The 18,370-nt window shown below is 40.5% G+C and overlaps 1 protein-coding gene across 5 annotated transcripts in view; it reads left to right on the top strand.

The window, feature by feature from the left end:
- The window catches only part of ELAVL4 (ELAV like RNA binding protein 4), a 129,884-nt gene extending 111,973 nt beyond the window's left edge, over positions 1-17,911 (top strand). For all 5 annotated transcript variants that reach the window (XM_066597618.1, XM_066597619.1, XM_066597617.1 and 2 more), the window contains 4 exons: positions 4,240-4,393; positions 7,889-8,114; positions 13,774-13,812; positions 16,948-17,911. In XM_066597618.1, coding sequence (XP_066453715.1) covers positions 4,240-4,393; positions 7,889-8,114; positions 13,774-13,812; positions 16,948-17,275 — 747 coding nt within the window. In that variant the 3' untranslated portion in view covers positions 17,276-17,911. The remainder of the gene's footprint in view (positions 1-4,239; positions 4,394-7,888; positions 8,115-13,773; positions 13,813-16,947) is intronic.
- The last annotated feature ends 459 nt before the right edge of the window (positions 17,912-18,370 follow it).

The raw sequence follows: 18,370 nt of genomic DNA, 5'->3' as shown, positions 1-18,370 counted from the left end.
TTGAACCTCTTTCTTGTTTTCCTATCCGGTATTGCTGCTATTCTTGCAGACTGGAAGCTGAAATCACAAAAGCAATGTTTGACCTACAAATGACATTTGAGATACATGTTTCCAAGACTGAATCTTACAAGCAGTATTTACAGTTACTCTGAGCGCTGAACTAGAAAACCCACATTCAGCCAATCATACAAAACTGCAAGTTTGTCTTTCTTTATCCGTTCTGCTGAATCTAACATTAGTCACATTCTCTCTGTTGAGTCAACAGCTATTTTTAAAACTCGAAGCAGATAAAGATGGAAACTGATCACTTGTGTTTGGGGGTTGGTTGGGCTTGATGTGTCTTAAGGGAGCTCTGTTGGATATCAAGATTAATGGAAAGCAGTTTTTTTATTCGTGTCATGCGGAGTTCCATTGATTGCAGTTTAGAGTTACTTTATTTAATATGCAGCTTCTCAGAAGTTGCAGAAATAACAATTCCCTAAACTATCCAACCAAAAGAATTTAGACATCCCTATCGGTAGAATGGATTGTGTCTTATTAGCATGTCACGGGCCCTTAAACATGCTAAATAAGATGCAAGCCTTTGGAGGTAGAAGCCATTGTTTGTGACGGGGGCAGCATGCTATTGGATATACGGGTTATGCCGGTGTATGCTAGTCATCCATCACGAAGAACATTGCATTGGCCAGTCTACAGGGGTTCAAGGAGCGTTGTCATTGGACAGTTGAGCAATGGAAGAACGTTCTATGGAGTAAAGAATCACGTTACCTGGTCTTCATATCAGATGGATGTACCTGGGTATAGAGAATGCCTGGGGGAACACCCTTTGCCTGAGTGTGTTGTGCCAACAGTTAAGTATGGCAGAGGCTCCATTATGATCTGGGGATGTTTTACGTGGCATGGTCTTGGTCCGTTGGCTGTAGTGACAAAAGCAATGAGGAACATGGAGGTGTACCTTGATTTCCTAGATAATAATGTGTTGCCGACAATGTGACAATACTCTGGGAATAGTCAGCAATACTTCCAACAACACAACGCACCTCGTTACACATCCACCGCTGTTAAATGTTAGTTTGAGGATATGGATGTTCAAGGATTGGACGGGCTGCACAGAGTCCCAGCCTGAACCTTAGTGAACATCTCTAGGAGGAACTGGAACATCGGGTCAGAAAATATGAGTGAACTCTCCAGATGTTTGCAGGATGGATGGAGGGAAATACCAGCTGAAGTATATCAGACATTAGTAGATAGTATACCACGGAGAGTATCCACTGTCATTAGGGCCAAAAGAGCCCCACTAAGTATTAACATATGGAAATTAATACTACTTTCGATTCTTGCTCAGGTGTCCAATTACTTTTGGTAGGATAGTGTAGTGTTACTATCAGTAATGCTCATTTCATTTTGCAGGGAAGTTTTACATTGCCTGTGGTTGCTGTCAGGAGAGCACAGCCTGCAGTGAAAAGTAATCATTGTGGACTGCAGATAGTTGACATGTCATCTTGCTTCTGCGGTACAATAATAGAATACATTCTCTCACAATAGGAAGCAATTCCATTATAAGGGAGTGTGTCATCAGAAAATGACCTATTGTAAAAATCAAGTTTTTATGTTAAATATATTTTCTAAGAATTTTCGGCATTTTTTTTTTTTTTCGTTTAATTTTTAATGCCATGATTGATGTTTAAGATGAGATCCTAAAATCCTGCAGTTTTTACACTGAGCTCTGAGGCTTCGTTTGCATTAGTGTCTTATAGTTTCCATTTTCCTGTTCCATTATGTGAGGCTGAAGGCCGTTGAAAGGATCCCATTGATTATAATAGGTTGTCTGTCAGTTTACAGGATGAAATAGCTCTGTATGTAGTGCTAGTTGGTCCTGTATTTTAATGGAAATCAGTAACGTAGGCCAGAGGCGTAACTTGAAGCTTCTGGGCCCCAATGCAAAATCTGTAACAGGGCCCCCAATTATAATGCTTTATTCATAGTACTGGGCTCCCTATATAGGGAATAGAGGCCTTATGGGTCCCCTAAGGCTCCTGGGCCCGGGTGCAACTGCTTCCCCTGCATCCCCTATAGTTACGCCTCTGACGTAGGCTTCAAACTGAATCTCTGACATTCATTTAAATAAGCCCTAAGCTTAAAGCGACCCTCCCTCCGATCCTGGACAAACAAAGATGGCCGCACTGCTTCTCTGACTACCTGATGCACACTGTACATTAGTATGTATCTGTAGTCTGACACTGCATGTTGCTCTGATTGGTTAGTGCTAATCATGTGGACAGCACTGGCCAATCAAAGCAGCATGTAGTGTCTTAGACTAATGATGCTAATTAATACGTAACATGCATTATGTAAGCGGAGAAGTGGTTGTTTGTCCAGGATCGGAGGGTTGCTTTAATAGTAGACTGGCTGTTCTGTACAGAAAACTTATTGGCAGTCATCTAATTATCATCACAGGCAGGATTACAATAAGTGACACCTAGTCATAATAAGTGATGGTCACAGCTCACCTCCTCCCCCTCCTGCACGATGCCCTCTGCACTGGTCACAAAACATGCCTGGAAGACTTTCCCATAGAAGTCAATGGGTCATCTCCCGTTCATTGTGTTTTTGACCTATAATGTTGCTGTAAAGCATATGTCTGTTAACATAATCTCAGGCAAGATGGCTGCCCGTATTGTCAGGTACAGACAATATAATTTTAAAAATCTTCAATCGAAAAATTAAAACATTAGAAAAAGGGAAAATATTTCAGTATCAGAATGTAGTTCGTCAAAAATATAGGTGATGCATTCCCTTTAATAACATTCAGAGAAGGACATTAAAAGTGGTGGCCTGGTTGGTACATCCCCTTAATTATAGCGAAGCCAAACATATAGCTGATTAGTGCTGCTAATATATATTATAGGTCATATGCCCGGCTTCTCTAAATTCTCAGCTGGTATCAGCGGGAGGTTCTCGGGGTGCCCATCCACAATCATGTCATAAGTGTTATATATGATCATGTTGCCTATCACGGAACAAAAGTCCCTCTGTGACTGCTATGGGCACCCACAGGCCCCATTTGTGGAACCTTTAGCCCCTGAACCACCAGCCTACAGAAACATGTGCTCATTTCACCATCTGACTCCTCCCTTTTCTTCTGTCAGTGGATAGTGTGCAGGAGTCTAATGGTGCCCTGAGGACTACAGCCATTGTAATGACACATTTGATGTCAGCCAGTGGTTCGGGGATAATGGTTCAGCAGGTGGGGGTGTGGGGGGAGACAAGTACTGAATGGGAGCCAAGAAGGGCCCCATTCTGAGTTTAGCCATGCGACCCCATAAGGTCTGTGTATGCCCCATGTTCGCAGAGTGGAGTCATAAGAAGCAGACCCCTCTATGAAGTGCTCAAATAGGTCATAAGGTAAAAGGGTTCCTCCAGTCAGGGCTCCCATACTATTTACCCTTTAACTGTGGGAACGAGCATTTTGTCAATTTCTCCCACACTGCAGTCATGTAAAGAAGAAGAACGGGGGAGATCTAGTAATCAGTGATGCCCTAATGGCTCATTTACAATGGACGAATGTTGGCATTGGATGGGTGCCCGAGATTCTATGGATAGGTGCTAAATGACCTTTGTGGGAAAACCCATGATCAAATGATTGCAAGTTCAGGTCACTTTACGACCAAAAAAAACTCTATGAATACGTGAAAAAATTTTTTTTTTTTATTGTAAAAAATAAAGGACACTAAACGTTTTTAAAAACTCTTCCCGTATTTATAATTAAAAAATAATTATATATATATATGGGATTGCTGCATCCGTAAAAGCCAGTTGTGTAGTTTTTTTTTATATACTGTCTGTATCATTTCTTAATGGTTTTCAAAATCTCTGCTTGCCGTCAATAAATGGGAAATTTCATTCACTTTCAGAAGTTGCGAATCTCTCCTAGTCATGTGGTGCCTAGTCAGTAAAAGGTTGAGCACCTGCGCAGATCACATGACCAGGGCAAATTTGCAACTTCTAGACATAAGCAATTAAGGCTCCCACTGCATTACAGCAAGCAGACATCTTGGAAATAGTTAGAAATTCATACACAAAGTATATTGGAACATTTTATAACTTTTCACCAGACAATTAATACACTTGATTTGTTGAACCTGGAATACCCCTTTAAACAGAAAGTTCTTCCAGCCATCTTGTCCCTATCACGGTTCTTTACCAGCGGTCTGATGACAAACTCCTCCCTTTTGTCAGGTTTCCTATGCCCGGCCCAGTTCTGCATCAATCCGTGATGCCAACTTGTACGTCAGCGGCCTTCCAAAAACCATGACGCAGAAGGAACTGGAACAGTTATTTTCACAGTATGGCCGCATCATCACCTCAAGAATCTTAGTGGATCAAGTTACAGGTAAGTGACTGTTGTTGGTTATGGATCAATCCATCAATTTCCAGTGTTACGTAAATAAAGTCTATCCATTCTCTAAGGAAATATAACCCTTTTTGTGTGTAATAGGCTTTCTGCCTATTAAAACAGGCCTGTTGTATGTCTTAATACATTGCCGGCTGAAATACCATAATGTAATACTAAAGTATTGTAGTATATCGAATAAATGATCCGGACTCAGCAGGAAATACAATCCCATAGCATTTATAGGCAAAATGTCATTTCATTTCCACAAGCGGAAACCAATTGCAATTTTCCGCTCGTGGAGAAGAAATCGCAGCATGCTGCGATTTTGTGCGGGTTACACGCGTCCGGCTTCTATTGAAGGCACTGGAAGCCATCCGTCCCACGGCACTTCAACAGTGAGCACTGCGGAAGTATTGCGGGATACGCGTCGGCGGCTACTGCGCACGCGAGACGGAGTGCAGGCTCGCAGAAGACACTGGACAGGTACACAGGGGTCGCCGGACAGGCACCGGGTCGAACTCCGCTGCGCGACTCCCACCGGGTCCAATCCGCCCGTGTGTAGCAGGACCTAAAGATGGAATTTTTTTCCCCAAAAAACTCTTTCCCCAGATTTAGAATAAAAATATCAAACCAAAAAAATTTATTTGAAATTGCTGCATCTGTAAAAGTCTGTCCTATCAAAATAACACAGTATGTAAGGCTGAAAAAAGACATATATTCTTGCAGTTCAGCCTATTACCACCAATGTTGATCCAGAAGAAGGAAAAATCCCCAATGATGTAGAAGCCAATTTTCCCCATTTAAGGGAAAAAATTATTTCCTGACTCCAGTCTGGTAATCAGAATAATCCCCGGATCACCGACCCTTCTGAAGTTATTAATAATGATAGCATATAATATTGTATCGCTCAAGAAATGCATCCAGGCCCCTCTTGTACTCCCTAAAACAGTGTTTATCCCACACGGTGAATGCTATCAGAGAAAAAAGACTCCGGAATGGCAGAATTTAATTTTTCTGGTCACCCCAATTCCAAGAAAATATTTAAGAAAAAGCGATTAAAAAGTCATATGTACTCCAAAATGGTAGCACTAGAAAGCTTAGGTCATCCCGCAAAAAGCAATCCCTCTCTCAACCCCACTGATGGAAAAGGAAGTCATGGCGGCAGAAAATATATATTTTTTAAGATATTTTATTTTTTAAAAGTAGTCCAGCAAAATAAAACTATATGAATGTAATATTGTCATAATCGTACTGACCCATAGAATAAAGTTAGCAAGTTATTTTTGCCATGGTATGTACACCACAGAAACAAGGCACCCCCCACCCCACCCCCAAGATTGCAAAAAATTGTGTTTTTTTTCATTTCACTCCACTTAGAAATTTTTTAAAGTTTTTCCGTACATTTTATAATACATGGTACTATGGCCAAATTCAAAAACAAGCCCCCATACAGCTATGGAAAAATAAAAGAGTTATGATTTTTTGAAAGCGGGGAGGAGAAACCATATATATAAAAGAAATGGCCGCATCCTTAAGGGGTTACGGGGGTTTTCCCATCTCCGGTAATCATGGCAGAGATGAGAATCCATGACCACTGGTGGCCTGAATTAAGGAAACAGCCCAACTGGCTGTTCTAGATTCTATGCAGGCTGCAGGAGAAAAACGGTAGAGAATTTTTAAAATTTGAACCAGTTACAAAAATGTGTTTTATCACATAATAGATGCAATTCAATAAAAAAAACAGATTGATGCAAAGGTGTCCATAACTCTTGGATCCTTTAAAGGCCTACCGCATGTGCCAAGGAATCCTATTTCATTCACCTGTAGTGCCGGGACATATGTTGCCTAATTGCTCTGACAGTGTCCACATGAAGTGGATGCCCAGAAGAGTGCAAGCTGTGGAGTATTCAGCAGCTTGTAGGGGAGCAGCGGCGCTGAGACTAGGTTTGCACCACAGTAAATGAATGAACAATAAACTCAGCCTATCTCTTGCCTTTGCACTGGCTCTGTAGCCGCAAGCCTCTTTCTGTAGCAGCCACACCTCCCAGTCACAGCGGTTGATAAGAAAATCCAAATAATGGGGAGCTGGAGACTTTACGAAAGAGTGCTTGCTTTATTCTTACTGCGCCAAACAATATAGGTTAAGATTCACATGGAGAACGCGTTTCAATCCAAATCCTGGATCTTGTTCACCTCGTCCGTCTTACTGCTCATCAGAATTCTGCCATTGCACCAACCAGTCTTAATCCCTTAAGGACCAAGCTCTGTAAATTTATGGCACTTAGTTCTGGGCTTTAATCCTACCTGATCACAGAAATATAGCGCGGGGTTAAAGCCTCTGCTCCTGCAATCAAGCAGGAGCAGGTCGGGTTGTCAGCTGTTAGTCACAGCTGAGAACCCGGAGGAGAGGTACATAGCACCCAATGATCACCCAATGTAAGAAGTGAAAGTGTTTCTTCCACTACAGAGCCTGACAATCACATGACCGCCAGGGTCCCCTGGCACAGCAGAGCTGCAAGGTCCTAGCAGATCCTGATCAGCTCTATTAGTGACTATTTTCACTACAGGGGGATGTTTTTCCCTGTAACTGGGGCTCCTATGGATGCCCCGGCTACAGTGGGAAAGTGTCAAATAAAAAAACAAAAAATGTCATGGGGGTCAACCAAAACCGTCGCCATATGCGTCCTGTAATCCGAAACCATACATATTATATATCAAAACGTCTGACACAAAATGAGGAACCTAGTCCCATACTTTATTTTAGTGTAAATATACTAATTTAAAAAACACACTTTTTTTTTTAGCTTTTTACCCCCAATAAAACTAAAAAATGGGGGGAAAAAAAGTCTGTGAAAAATAGAGCAGTTAAACCACCACATGGGTAAAATCCCTCAAAAGTGTCTAGTCCTTAAGGTAAAAAACAACCTGGTCTTTAAGGGGTTAAAAGAGTTGCATGAGAAGATAAGAAAAGTACCCAATTTATCCTAAAACCAGCTCCCCTCCACTGAATAGGGCTGAGCTACCAAATCCCACGAGAGGCAACAATGGCGCAATTTGTGGGGAAAAAAAACAAACTATCTTTTCTCTTTTTATAGAACCCCTTTGCAGGAGCGTAGCTGGGGGGTCATGGGCCCGGGTGCAAAAGTTTATCTTGGGGCCCCCCACTTCTCTTAACCCTTAACGCAGAGGCATAACTTGAAGCTTCTGGGCCCCAATGCAAAACCTGTAACAGGACCCCCAACTATAATGCTTTATTCATAGTACTGTGCTCCCTCTACGTAGAAGAGAGGCCTTATGGGCCCCCAGGGCTCCTGGGCCCAGGTGCAACCGCATCCCCTACATCCCCTATAGTTACGCCAGTGCCTTTAAGATACTCCAATGTAAAGGTGCGATTCTCCTTCTACAGAGAGCGGCATTAATAGACATGCTGTTGACCAACGCTAAAGACAAAAGCTACTGAAGTTGAAAGTCTTCACAATGTTCCTCCTGCAGGTGTGTCTCGGGGAGTCGGATTTATTCGTTTTGACAAGAGAATAGAGGCCGAGGAAGCCATAAAGGGTTTGAATGGACAGAAGCCAAGTGGAGCAACTGAACCGATAACTGTGAAATTCGCCAACAACCCCAGTCAGAAAACCAGCCAAGCGCTACTTTCGCAGCTCTACCAGTCCCCCAACAGGCGCTACCCGGGCCCTCTCCATCACCAGGCACAGCGGTTCAGGTAACTATAAGTCGGATTCAGTACATTCTACCACGATCATCATGTTGCTAAGTCTCTAATGACTAATGTACTGAATGTGATATTTTTTAACTAATCGCTTTATAATAAATCACTCATTTTAATTCAATCCATGGAGAGCACTGGGGCCTGGTAAGACATATGTAGCGACAGCACAAGACGTTGTTTATGCTAATATGTGTATCTTCTGTCATTGATTTGTTGGCTAGTTTCCTCATCTGTATAGTAAGAGATTACTTACTGTACGACTGGCTGGAAAATATGCAAATAAAGACCAAAGCGTCTGGATATGCAGAACTCGTTGAATGAAAAATCAGTACCGATGCAGCGTTAAATGACAGGAAGAACCATTTCCCGGGCAGCGTGGCACCGGGCTGGTATTCTCAAGGTCCACGTCTGCAGCATCAAAAGGGTGAATGCCTTCTTTTTTAATGTGAAAAGAGGGTAATACGGTGTAAGTGAGGATGTCTCCTTATCTCTGTATAAGATAGATTGATTATTCACTCAGACCTGCTCAAAGGCCCATTTTATTCAAGGCTGAGAACTAATCTTCTGCCAAGTTTCAGAAGGTATTGATCAACCTCTCTCCAATATTCTCCTGTGGTGCTTCAGAGAGCTGGCAGGCAGAGCCGGGAAGCTGAAATCCTTTACTGGTCATCATTTTTTAATATCTGCGCATGCAGAGCTTGGAAAAAAAGATTAATTATTGCTTGCCTTCTTCCTAAATGTATAGCTATTTTTGGTGAGCGCAACCCCTCCCCCCCCCCCCCCCCCCTTCTTCTCTTCCTCAAACCCTCCAAAAATGTAACATCCTGTATTCTGTAACTGTTCCAAAATTGGAGCAACCGTCTACTGGCAAAATCAACTCAATTCTGACAGCCGAAGACCGAAATGCATGAACTATTATATTCTGTCGATCAAGGAGCAATTCAAGCAATACGTATAATTAACATTTTTTGACTACCAGAAGAAAAAGGCGAAACTGATGGCAGATTGTGTCGATGTTTTGCACATTTTTGCATATTAACTCAATGTCATGTATTCCTCTATATCCAATTCAGTTTTTTAGGCTGTACAGCCTTTAAAGGGGTATTCCAGCAATTCAAAGTGACACTTATATGCTTCATAAGGCGATGGCATGGGATTTTGCAATATAATGTTTTACAAGGCTGCAAAGATTTAGTCCTGCCCCCCGCCTGCTTAGTGCTCCATTGGTATTCAGTGGTTACGTCCGCTGTTTTACAGGTCGGGCATGCTCAGTGCCTTCAAATTATGTAATGTGAATGTGTACTCAAATCGTTAACTGGCATGGGGCATTATGGAAGATGTCATTTTTTTCCCTCTCTGGGGGCGATTTTAAATAATAATGTGGAAATCTGGCTGCAAAGCAGGTCAGCAAAAACGGATTCTGGAATTAAGTTTGATGATTTAGATGGACGTTTAGAATAATGGCAATAAATGTAAATCTTAGGGTAAAATTGGCCCATTCTCCGGAATACCCATTTAAAGGGAAAGCATTTGTAATTAAAAATTTCTAATCAAGCCTCTCATTGCTTGTGAGTACTCATTTTCTATAACATATAACCAAGCACCTATAGTGCTGTGCAAAGGTTTTAGGCAGGTGCGGAAAATATGCTGCAAAGTAAGAATGCTTTCAAAAATAGAAGTGTTAATAGTTTCTTTTTGTCAATTAACAAGCAAAGTGAAGGAACGAAATAGGAACTTAAATCAAATCAATAATTGGTGGGACCTCCCTTTGCCTTTAAGACAGCATCAATTCGTCTAGGTACACTTGCAACACAGTTTTTGAAGGAATTCGGCATGGGAGTTGTTCCAAACATCTTGGAGAACCAAGCACAGATCTTCTTTGGATGTTGGCTCACTCAAATCCTTCTGTCTCTTCATGTAATCCCAGACAGACTTGATAATGTGAGATCAGGGCTCTGTGGGTCCATATTATCACTTCCAGGACTCCTTGTTCTTCTTTACAACAAGGATAGTTCTTAATGACATTGGTTTAATGTTTTGGGTCGTTGTCCTCCTGAAGAGCCAATCAGACGCCTACTGTTATTGAAACAATTGTCAGCAGCTTTTTTTCCACACCTGCCTAAAACTTTTACACAGTTCTCTATAGTGAAGGAGGAATTACATTTAGGTGGGGCAGGTCTATGCCTGTAGTTGACACTTTGGAAGGGGAGAACTGCTAAAGGGAAAACATGCACAGAAATGCACTGAAAATTCAGCATTTTTATGTCCGTTATGGGTATTTATAAGTTACGTAGGTACTCGTAGGATACCTTGGGAGGGACAAGCAGGCAAGGCACACTAGATGCTATCAGAAGCACACTGCAATGTTCTGTTTCATTTTATAAGGTCAGCAAAAACTTTTTAACTCATACTTAAAGAGGTATCCTGTGCATTTACTAAAGATAGGTCATCAATAGTTGATCTGTAGGGTTCTGCTGCTTGGGAACCCTGCCAATCAGTGGGGCCAGACCTTTGCATCAATTAGAGCCAGAAGTGTAAAAGAAGGCTTCAGTACCATTGAATCAATAGGAACGATGGCTTCTATTACACTTATGGCTCCTCATTGCAGTTTGAGCCAGAAGTGCCATAGAAAGCATCATTCCCATTAATTTCAATGGGAGTAAGGCTGTCTATTACATGTCCAGCCCTGCTACACTTATAGCAGGCTGAAGGATCAGCCAATCGGTGGGGATTCCGAGTGGTAGACCCCCACTGATCAACTATTGATATCCTAGCTTGAGGATAGGTCATTGATAGTAAGTGCCTGAAATCCCCCTTTAAAGGGGTTTTCCCATTATACATAGGAAATAAATGTCTGATCGCTGAGGGTACAACTGCTTGGTCCCCCAACGATCCCAAGGCCAAAGCCCTGAATGCCCCATATGAATATAGCACAGTGGTGCGTCTGCTCAACCCCACTCTATTCACTTATTTGGCCCGGGCGGAGATCGATGCACTTGGCAATCTCTGAATACCCGATAGAATTGAATGTAGCAGGTGACTGAGCATGTGCACCACCATGCTCTATTTATATAGGACATTCGGGGCCCCAGGGATCAAATATTTATCCCTTTAAAGAGGACCTACCACCATTTTTTATTTTTTTTAAACAAAGCTATTACTTTTTTAATGGAAGTTATTTAAAAAATGGCAAAAAATACAAAAATATATGTGCCTCATACACAAATGACATGACTTCCTGCATCAGTCAGGTCTGCACTTCCAGACACTGAGACTCCAATAATGCTTCTGGCCCCTTCCCATACTCTGTGAAAGCGTAAAGTATCAGAGCCGAGAAATCGCACTAGTAATCGCAATATCTCGCAGCTGTATGTAAAAGAGTGGTGTCTAGAGTAATAATACGACAGTTATCATCATTGATGATGATACTACTATAGACAATGCTCTTTTATTCAGAGCCGCCAGATCTCCCGGTTCTAAACTGCTGGGGTGATTATGGGAAGGGGTCAAGGGCATTATGGGAATAATGGAGTCAGGTCATTTGCATACGTTGCATGAGCCATGTGGTATTGCTCTCAGTAAGAGAAACAAAGTAATCTTGTAAATATAATAACTTTTAATTGCTAACATATAAAATTATGATATTAACCCTTTCCAATCCACTGTCTGAAGTCTGAAGATATTCTGATTGAAGGCTGTACAGCTTCCGTCCGGCAGGGTATTCTTACTGTATATTACTGGCTGCTCTGCTGTCGGGGGCCTCTCCAGCCGGTCCCGTACCGCAGTACTGGCTCTAGCCAGCAGATGGCGCCATTGTATAATGGAGGAAAGAGAAAGCCCTCTAGGAAACCCTGAATCCAAAATTGGATTGCAAAGGGTTAAGAGTGCAAGCTTTCGAGGCTACTTGGGCCTCTTCATCAGGGTAGTGTAACAAAGTATATCTGAATGAGTCATAAAAAATTGGTATTTTTGTATTTTTTACCAAATTTGTAATAGCTTCCACTTAACAATTTCATTATTTTTTAATATTTTTAATTTTTTTTTCCTTAAAAAAAATTGGCGATTGGTCCTTATTAAAGTGCTTGAATGGGGACCAGCTGCAAAACCAGATACCGTACAGCCTACATGCAAGAATGATGCTGTTTTCTGGACCAGTGCTTCTTAGTCTTTTAAGGTGTGACCTACTTGATGAGCTGGGCATAAGGTGGCAGACAAACTGTGCCTATAGGCTTCTGAGATATAAATCCACTAATGCTTCTAGTGCTCTAAGTTGTGATATATTATGTGCCAAAAATGTGTTATGATTGTAAGAAGCCCAGCTGGAGGGATGGAGATGGTTTATTTAATTATGCACATCTATTAATGATGGCATATGTTCAGAGAATAATTGATATATCCTATCCATATAGCTAAATGTATGGAAATACACAATTGCTTTCCCCTTGGCACTGCTATTCTCGACAATATACCGGGGTAGTTAAATGAGACCAATACAAGCCATTCCAATAGGAAATGTTTAACTTGTATTAAGGATGATGGTTTCGGAGAGGTAGAAAAATACATCATCGATAAAACCACTGGCGTCAATCCTGGCAATGATGAGATTCATCTAACTGTAAAAGGGGGTTGTTTGAGATTAGAAAAAAAATGTCTACTTTTTTCTTTTCCAGTGAATTGCACCACTATGTCTGGTATTACAGCTCAGCCACTTTTAGGTGAATTGGGCTAAACTGCAATACCAGACAAAAAACATGGACTGGAGTTTTCCTGGTCGAGTACTCAACAATATTCATTGTGACTGGGCTGACTTACAATACTAAACAGAGGTTTTGGACAAGAGTGGTATTATAAATAATCTTAGACAACCCCTTTAAGGCAGGCAATGACTGGTCATATGACCATAGATGGATACATGACCCAAATAGCAAGCTGTGACTTTCACATGATTTGAGTTGCATAACATTTGTCATCTTGAGACCTTAGAAGCCAATGGTCCCATCAGTTCTACTTGCATCTAGCTTAGATTCACACCAAAGCTGCAGGTGACTTCAATAGCGGTCATAAAGGGGTTGTCCAACCCCATGACATTTTTTTACAAACAGCTTACAGTGGTCTAAAATTAACAAAAGGAGTAATATTCACTGGACGCCTGTGATGATATGATGTGTCCACATCACTGAAGCCACCACTGCAGTAGTCACATGTCTTGTCGACACTTCATCAATGGAGTCCAAGGTAGCGTGAACGTGGGAGCAGTAGGAGATTGCTAAGATGAGTATTTTAGACCATTGTGTGCTGTTTCTAAAAAACAGATATATATATATAAATTGTGCAACCCTTTAAATTGCACAAACTACATAGTTACATCTAAGAGGGCCTCTTCACAAGTAGTGCAATAATAAGCCAAAGTTCCTCTCTAGCCAAGGCCAAATGTGCAGAACAAGAGTTGAAAATGGCATGTTACATTTCTGGAGGCTTTTTTTCGGAGTATGAAATGCGGCTTGATTGACTCCTACAGGCTGAAGCGCTATCAGCCTAATCAAATAGTAGACGATTTGTCTTTCTGTTGAAAAGGGACGTCATTAATAACAGCTCCATTGAGCTCTCTTACCATCTGTAAGACATTAACCCAAAGACACTCCTTCTCTTTCAGGCTGGACAATTTGCTTAATATGGCCTATGGCGTTAAGAGGTAATTAGAATTTCACAGAATGCCAGATGTCCATGTTGGCACAGATTGGCGCTATAATTTATTTCTTTTTTTGTTTGTTTTGTTATTTTTTTTCAATTCACTAACTTTATTTGTGTTTGTTTAATTGCTCTTTTTTTCCCCACCAGCATGTGACATTCTGTTGTTTTACGTTGGGACTTATGTTGGTTTTCATTTATGAAGATGCCAGTACATTGTGGTGTTCCATATTTTTTTCACTATTTTGTTTTTTATTCACAGGTGGGCTTTATTGGCAGTTAAGGTGCAACAGTTACGCTGGTTATTAGATATATCAATGCAGTGGGGTTATGTCTTTAAGGTATATGGCAGCATTTGGTTGTATATACATGAACTAAACTGTCTATAGTAAGTGTTATCCATTTGTGGATGACCTGCCACACGTTGTAGGACCATGGCAAGATTCCATGTTTGGAGTCCTTACAGGGATTGTGTTGATAAATCAATTAGCGGCCCATATATTTCTACTCACTAGCCACTCAAGGGAACTTTACTATTGCCGACCATAGAACAGATGGCCAGGATGAGTTTGCCAGAGTGAGATCTTCTTCGTTTGTGGATTTCTACTCTAATATAGAGTCCTGAAAAAAGGGGACCCACTCTATGATGTCCATACCCTAATTGATCATAACAAAAGGGGGTGTCTTATTGGGACAACCCCTTTAAAAGGTAACATGCACACTGATGGATGAAGGCGTTGCATCATGATTTTCGAGTATGGATTTCAGATCTGTGGGGGTATGACCGTAGGAACCCCTACAGGGCTCTGGTGTGCCTTAAAGTGAGGGCACCAGTGGTTGCACACACACAGCACTGCTCCATTAATTTTAATTTGACCACCAGAGATACTTAATTTAAAAAGGTTCCATTGTAATGAATGGAGCTGCAGTGCACATTTACAACCAGTGTCAGGAAACATCGGTGTCCCATTATCATGATCTGAGGGGATCACAGTGCTTGGACCCCACTGATCTGAAAGTTATCTTGTGGATAAGTAACTTTCAATCATGGCAGAAGCCCTTTAATTACATGTACATCCCTTACTTGTGTATTTAATCTGCTAAATCTGCAGAGGAAATTTATGACCCAAATTTTCTCTATAAGTAATGCTTACCACAATTGCGGGAAAATGTTAGCACATATGGTAGCTAAATAAAGAAAACACTCTTTTAATAACTATGCTAGAAATAATCTGCAAAAGATTGTGAGCAAATTAAGTTCATTGCTGTTTTCCCAATTCAGGGGCAAGGCTAAAGGGAGGTGCAGAGGTTACCGCCCAACTTAGACCCCACCTCTGAGGAAGCCGAAAGCCTCTCTGTCACATAAAACAACACAAGTATTATGCTGCATGATGGTGCTGGGAGCTGTTATAGGATTTGCATTGGAATCTTAGAGCTTTAGGGTATACCTCAGTGTCAATAGAATGAATAGCATCCATTAATATGAATGATCCGTGGAGCTGTCGGCACCTTAACTGTCACAGAGTTTTCTTTTGTTTGCAGGTTTAATGACTATGATAAAATTGTTAGAATATTTGATTTGGAGTTTTTTCCACACATTCTGTACACCTCTCCAAACATGTTGTTTATATGCAATGAAGCATGCAATTATCTAATTTAATTGAGATACTTAAGCTAATAAACATCCAGTAGTCAGGAAATCTAACACGCAGTTCTAGTTTGGTCATTATAGCAGATATTAACAATTCATGTAAATTATAATTATCCTCAATATGTAATATTGAATCTTAATATCATTATCAGCAATCCAGCTGGCAAATCATGTAGTGACTTAGAATTCAAGGTCATTTCTAGTGCAACATGTCATGTATCTCTAGTGTTCAGAACAGCCTATATTAACTAGGTAAAGGCATTATCCAGAAATTTGTTTTCTCAATGCTCCTCACTGCAGTGGAATAGCATAACACGAGGCATACTTACCTCACCCGAACCCTTGTTGTGCTTGTGTCTCTGATGCCTGGTACTCTGCTGCTCTCTACTTCCGGCTGCAGTGAGCTAGTGATGATGTCACTGACACCAGGGACATGTGACTGCTGCAACCAATCACTGGCTCACTTTGGACGATGATCAGATGCACCGATCACATGTCCTATTGATGGGGCAGGAAAGTGGAGAGCAGTGGGGTATCTGACAACAGTGAAACAGGAGTGATGGGGGACTGGGTGAGTATGATGTCTTTATTTGACCCCAGTGAGCAGTTTGCAAAGTTTTTTCCCTAGATAACCCTAAAAATGACACTGCACATCTTTTTTGGAGAAACCATACATGGGCTTTAGTATATTGTGTTTCCACCAAAATGACAACTCTTAAGTCCTATAGTGGCCCAGATTAAAGAATAAAAAGTCCATTTACAGTATCCCTCAATGTATATTCTATTACTGTATATTAAGTGCATTCTAACAATGTATGAAGAATAACAAAATCGAAAAACATACAAATAAAACTGCTTAAAAAACACTTTTAATATTTGTACCCTATGTATAAAAACACACAAGAAATTAAAGAATAATACCGCACACCCCCACAAGGACCAACACCATAAGAAGCCAATTAACCAACCAAGAGAAGTGAGAAGAAATACACTCAAGCATAGTAAAAACACCCTATGTAGGGAAATAAGTCCCCTCCAATGGTAAGAAAGTCTACTAGATAGGTACAATAGACCTATATGTGGTGCCCATTCTTCGCATCCAGCAGAGCATTGGCCTTATTGTCCCACCCAAAGAAATATAGCATGCAGGCCACCTTTAGGCAAGGCAAATAGCTTTAAAAGATGTCCAACTGAAAAAAATTCGACTGCCATTAAGAAAACAAGGGGAGCAGTAACGTCAATTGACCCCAATCTCGAGACATATGTGAGCAAGCCCTTATGTTTCTAAGTAGTTCAAACTTTAGCATTTACTGAGAAAAGTGGAAATGTGTACAAAATTATCTTTATTATTACTAGCATTATTATTTTACTTATTTGACTGTTTTTGGACTCAAAGATTTGGACGTGGTTGTTTAACATTTTTCTTTTCCTTTGACCATAACTTAGTATTTTCACATAATTGATGACCTCTCCTTTCTCACCTTCTAGGTTTTCTCCAATCACTATTGATGGAATGACAAGCTTGGTTGGAATGAACATCCCTGGGCACACGGGTACTGGCTGGTGTATCTTTGTTTACAACCTCTCTCCCGACTCAGATGAGAGTGTCCTTTGGCAGCTTTTCGGCCCATTTGGGGCAGTCAACAATGTCAAAGTCATCCGTGATTTCAACACCAACAAATGCAAGGGATTTGGCTTTGTCACAATGACCAATTATGATGAAGCAGCTATGGCTATTGCCAGCCTTAATGGATACCGCCTGGGAGACAGAGTTCTGCAGGTTTCCTTTAAAACCAACAAAACCCACAAGTCTTGAATTTCTAGCCTATCTACATCAACCTGAAAACAAAAATTCTGTTCACGAACAAAAAGAAGACGGAAAATAAAAATAAAAAACTGACTCTCAATGGCTTATAACCAACCATGGACTTTATAAGCCAATGTTGCCTAAGTATTACCATTGGATATCCTATGATAAACCGGAAAGGATTTTATAATGCTTAGAAAAAAGAAAATAAGAAAAAAAAACTTTGATGCATTGAATGTTCTTTCATAGCTGTTGTCGTTGAATATAATATACATAGATTACAATGAGCAGGGCTTTTTTAACCCAGCCGGCTAGTTTTACACCTTCTTTGAAGGTGGCTGTTTTTAAGATGACCATGAGTTCATTTGAAGAAGTAAAAAATAAAAAAAAAAATAATTAAAAAAAACTTGAAAAAAAACAACAATTTTTACAAATGTAACACTATAAAGAAAAGAAAAAAAAGTGTGTTTTTTCTTTTCTTTGTCAGCTTTTCTTTTCTGTTCACTGAATAAATCCTTTCAGATTGGTGACCGGTTCCCCCCTCCTCCCCCTCCTTCCTCCTTTCCAGAAGTCCTTTTAGTGTGGGAATATAGCAAAGGTTCTGACACTCAAAGGGTAATTAAAAAAAAAAAAAAAAAGAAACAATATAGTAAGTTTTTGCAAAAAGGGAACAAAAATAATGACTTTTGCATTCGATTGTATTGTTTCTTGACTTAGGTGTTGAAAGGAGTTTCCTGAGGGGACCATTTAGGTCAGAATACCTGATGACGCAAAACAATTTAAATAAATGAACAATGTTGCCAAAGAGTTTGTCTCTTTGCTGAAAATGGGTTTCCAGAAAAATCTATTTTTATAAAATATAAAGAATTTTTACAAGAGAATCTGGATTTGAGAAAAAAATAAAATAATATTTTGACTGGCTAATTTAGGGGAAATTGACAACTTTGTCATTCATACTGCACTGGTAACTTTTTAGAGAACAAGATATGTTTTAAATTGGATTAGTAGAATGTTTTTTGAAAGATGGGTTACATACAGTTGGTCTTCGTATCTTTTCATAGCATAATGCAAACTATACTATTGAGTGAGGGAGAGTGTACTACA

This window comes from Eleutherodactylus coqui, chromosome 3 (assembly GCF_035609145.1).
Source record: "Eleutherodactylus coqui strain aEleCoq1 chromosome 3, aEleCoq1.hap1, whole genome shotgun sequence".
Classification (NCBI taxonomy): domain Eukaryota; kingdom Metazoa; phylum Chordata; class Amphibia; order Anura; family Eleutherodactylidae; genus Eleutherodactylus; species Eleutherodactylus coqui.
Note: the sequence above shows the minus strand (reverse complement) of the source record. Positions and strands in the feature narration are given on the sequence as shown.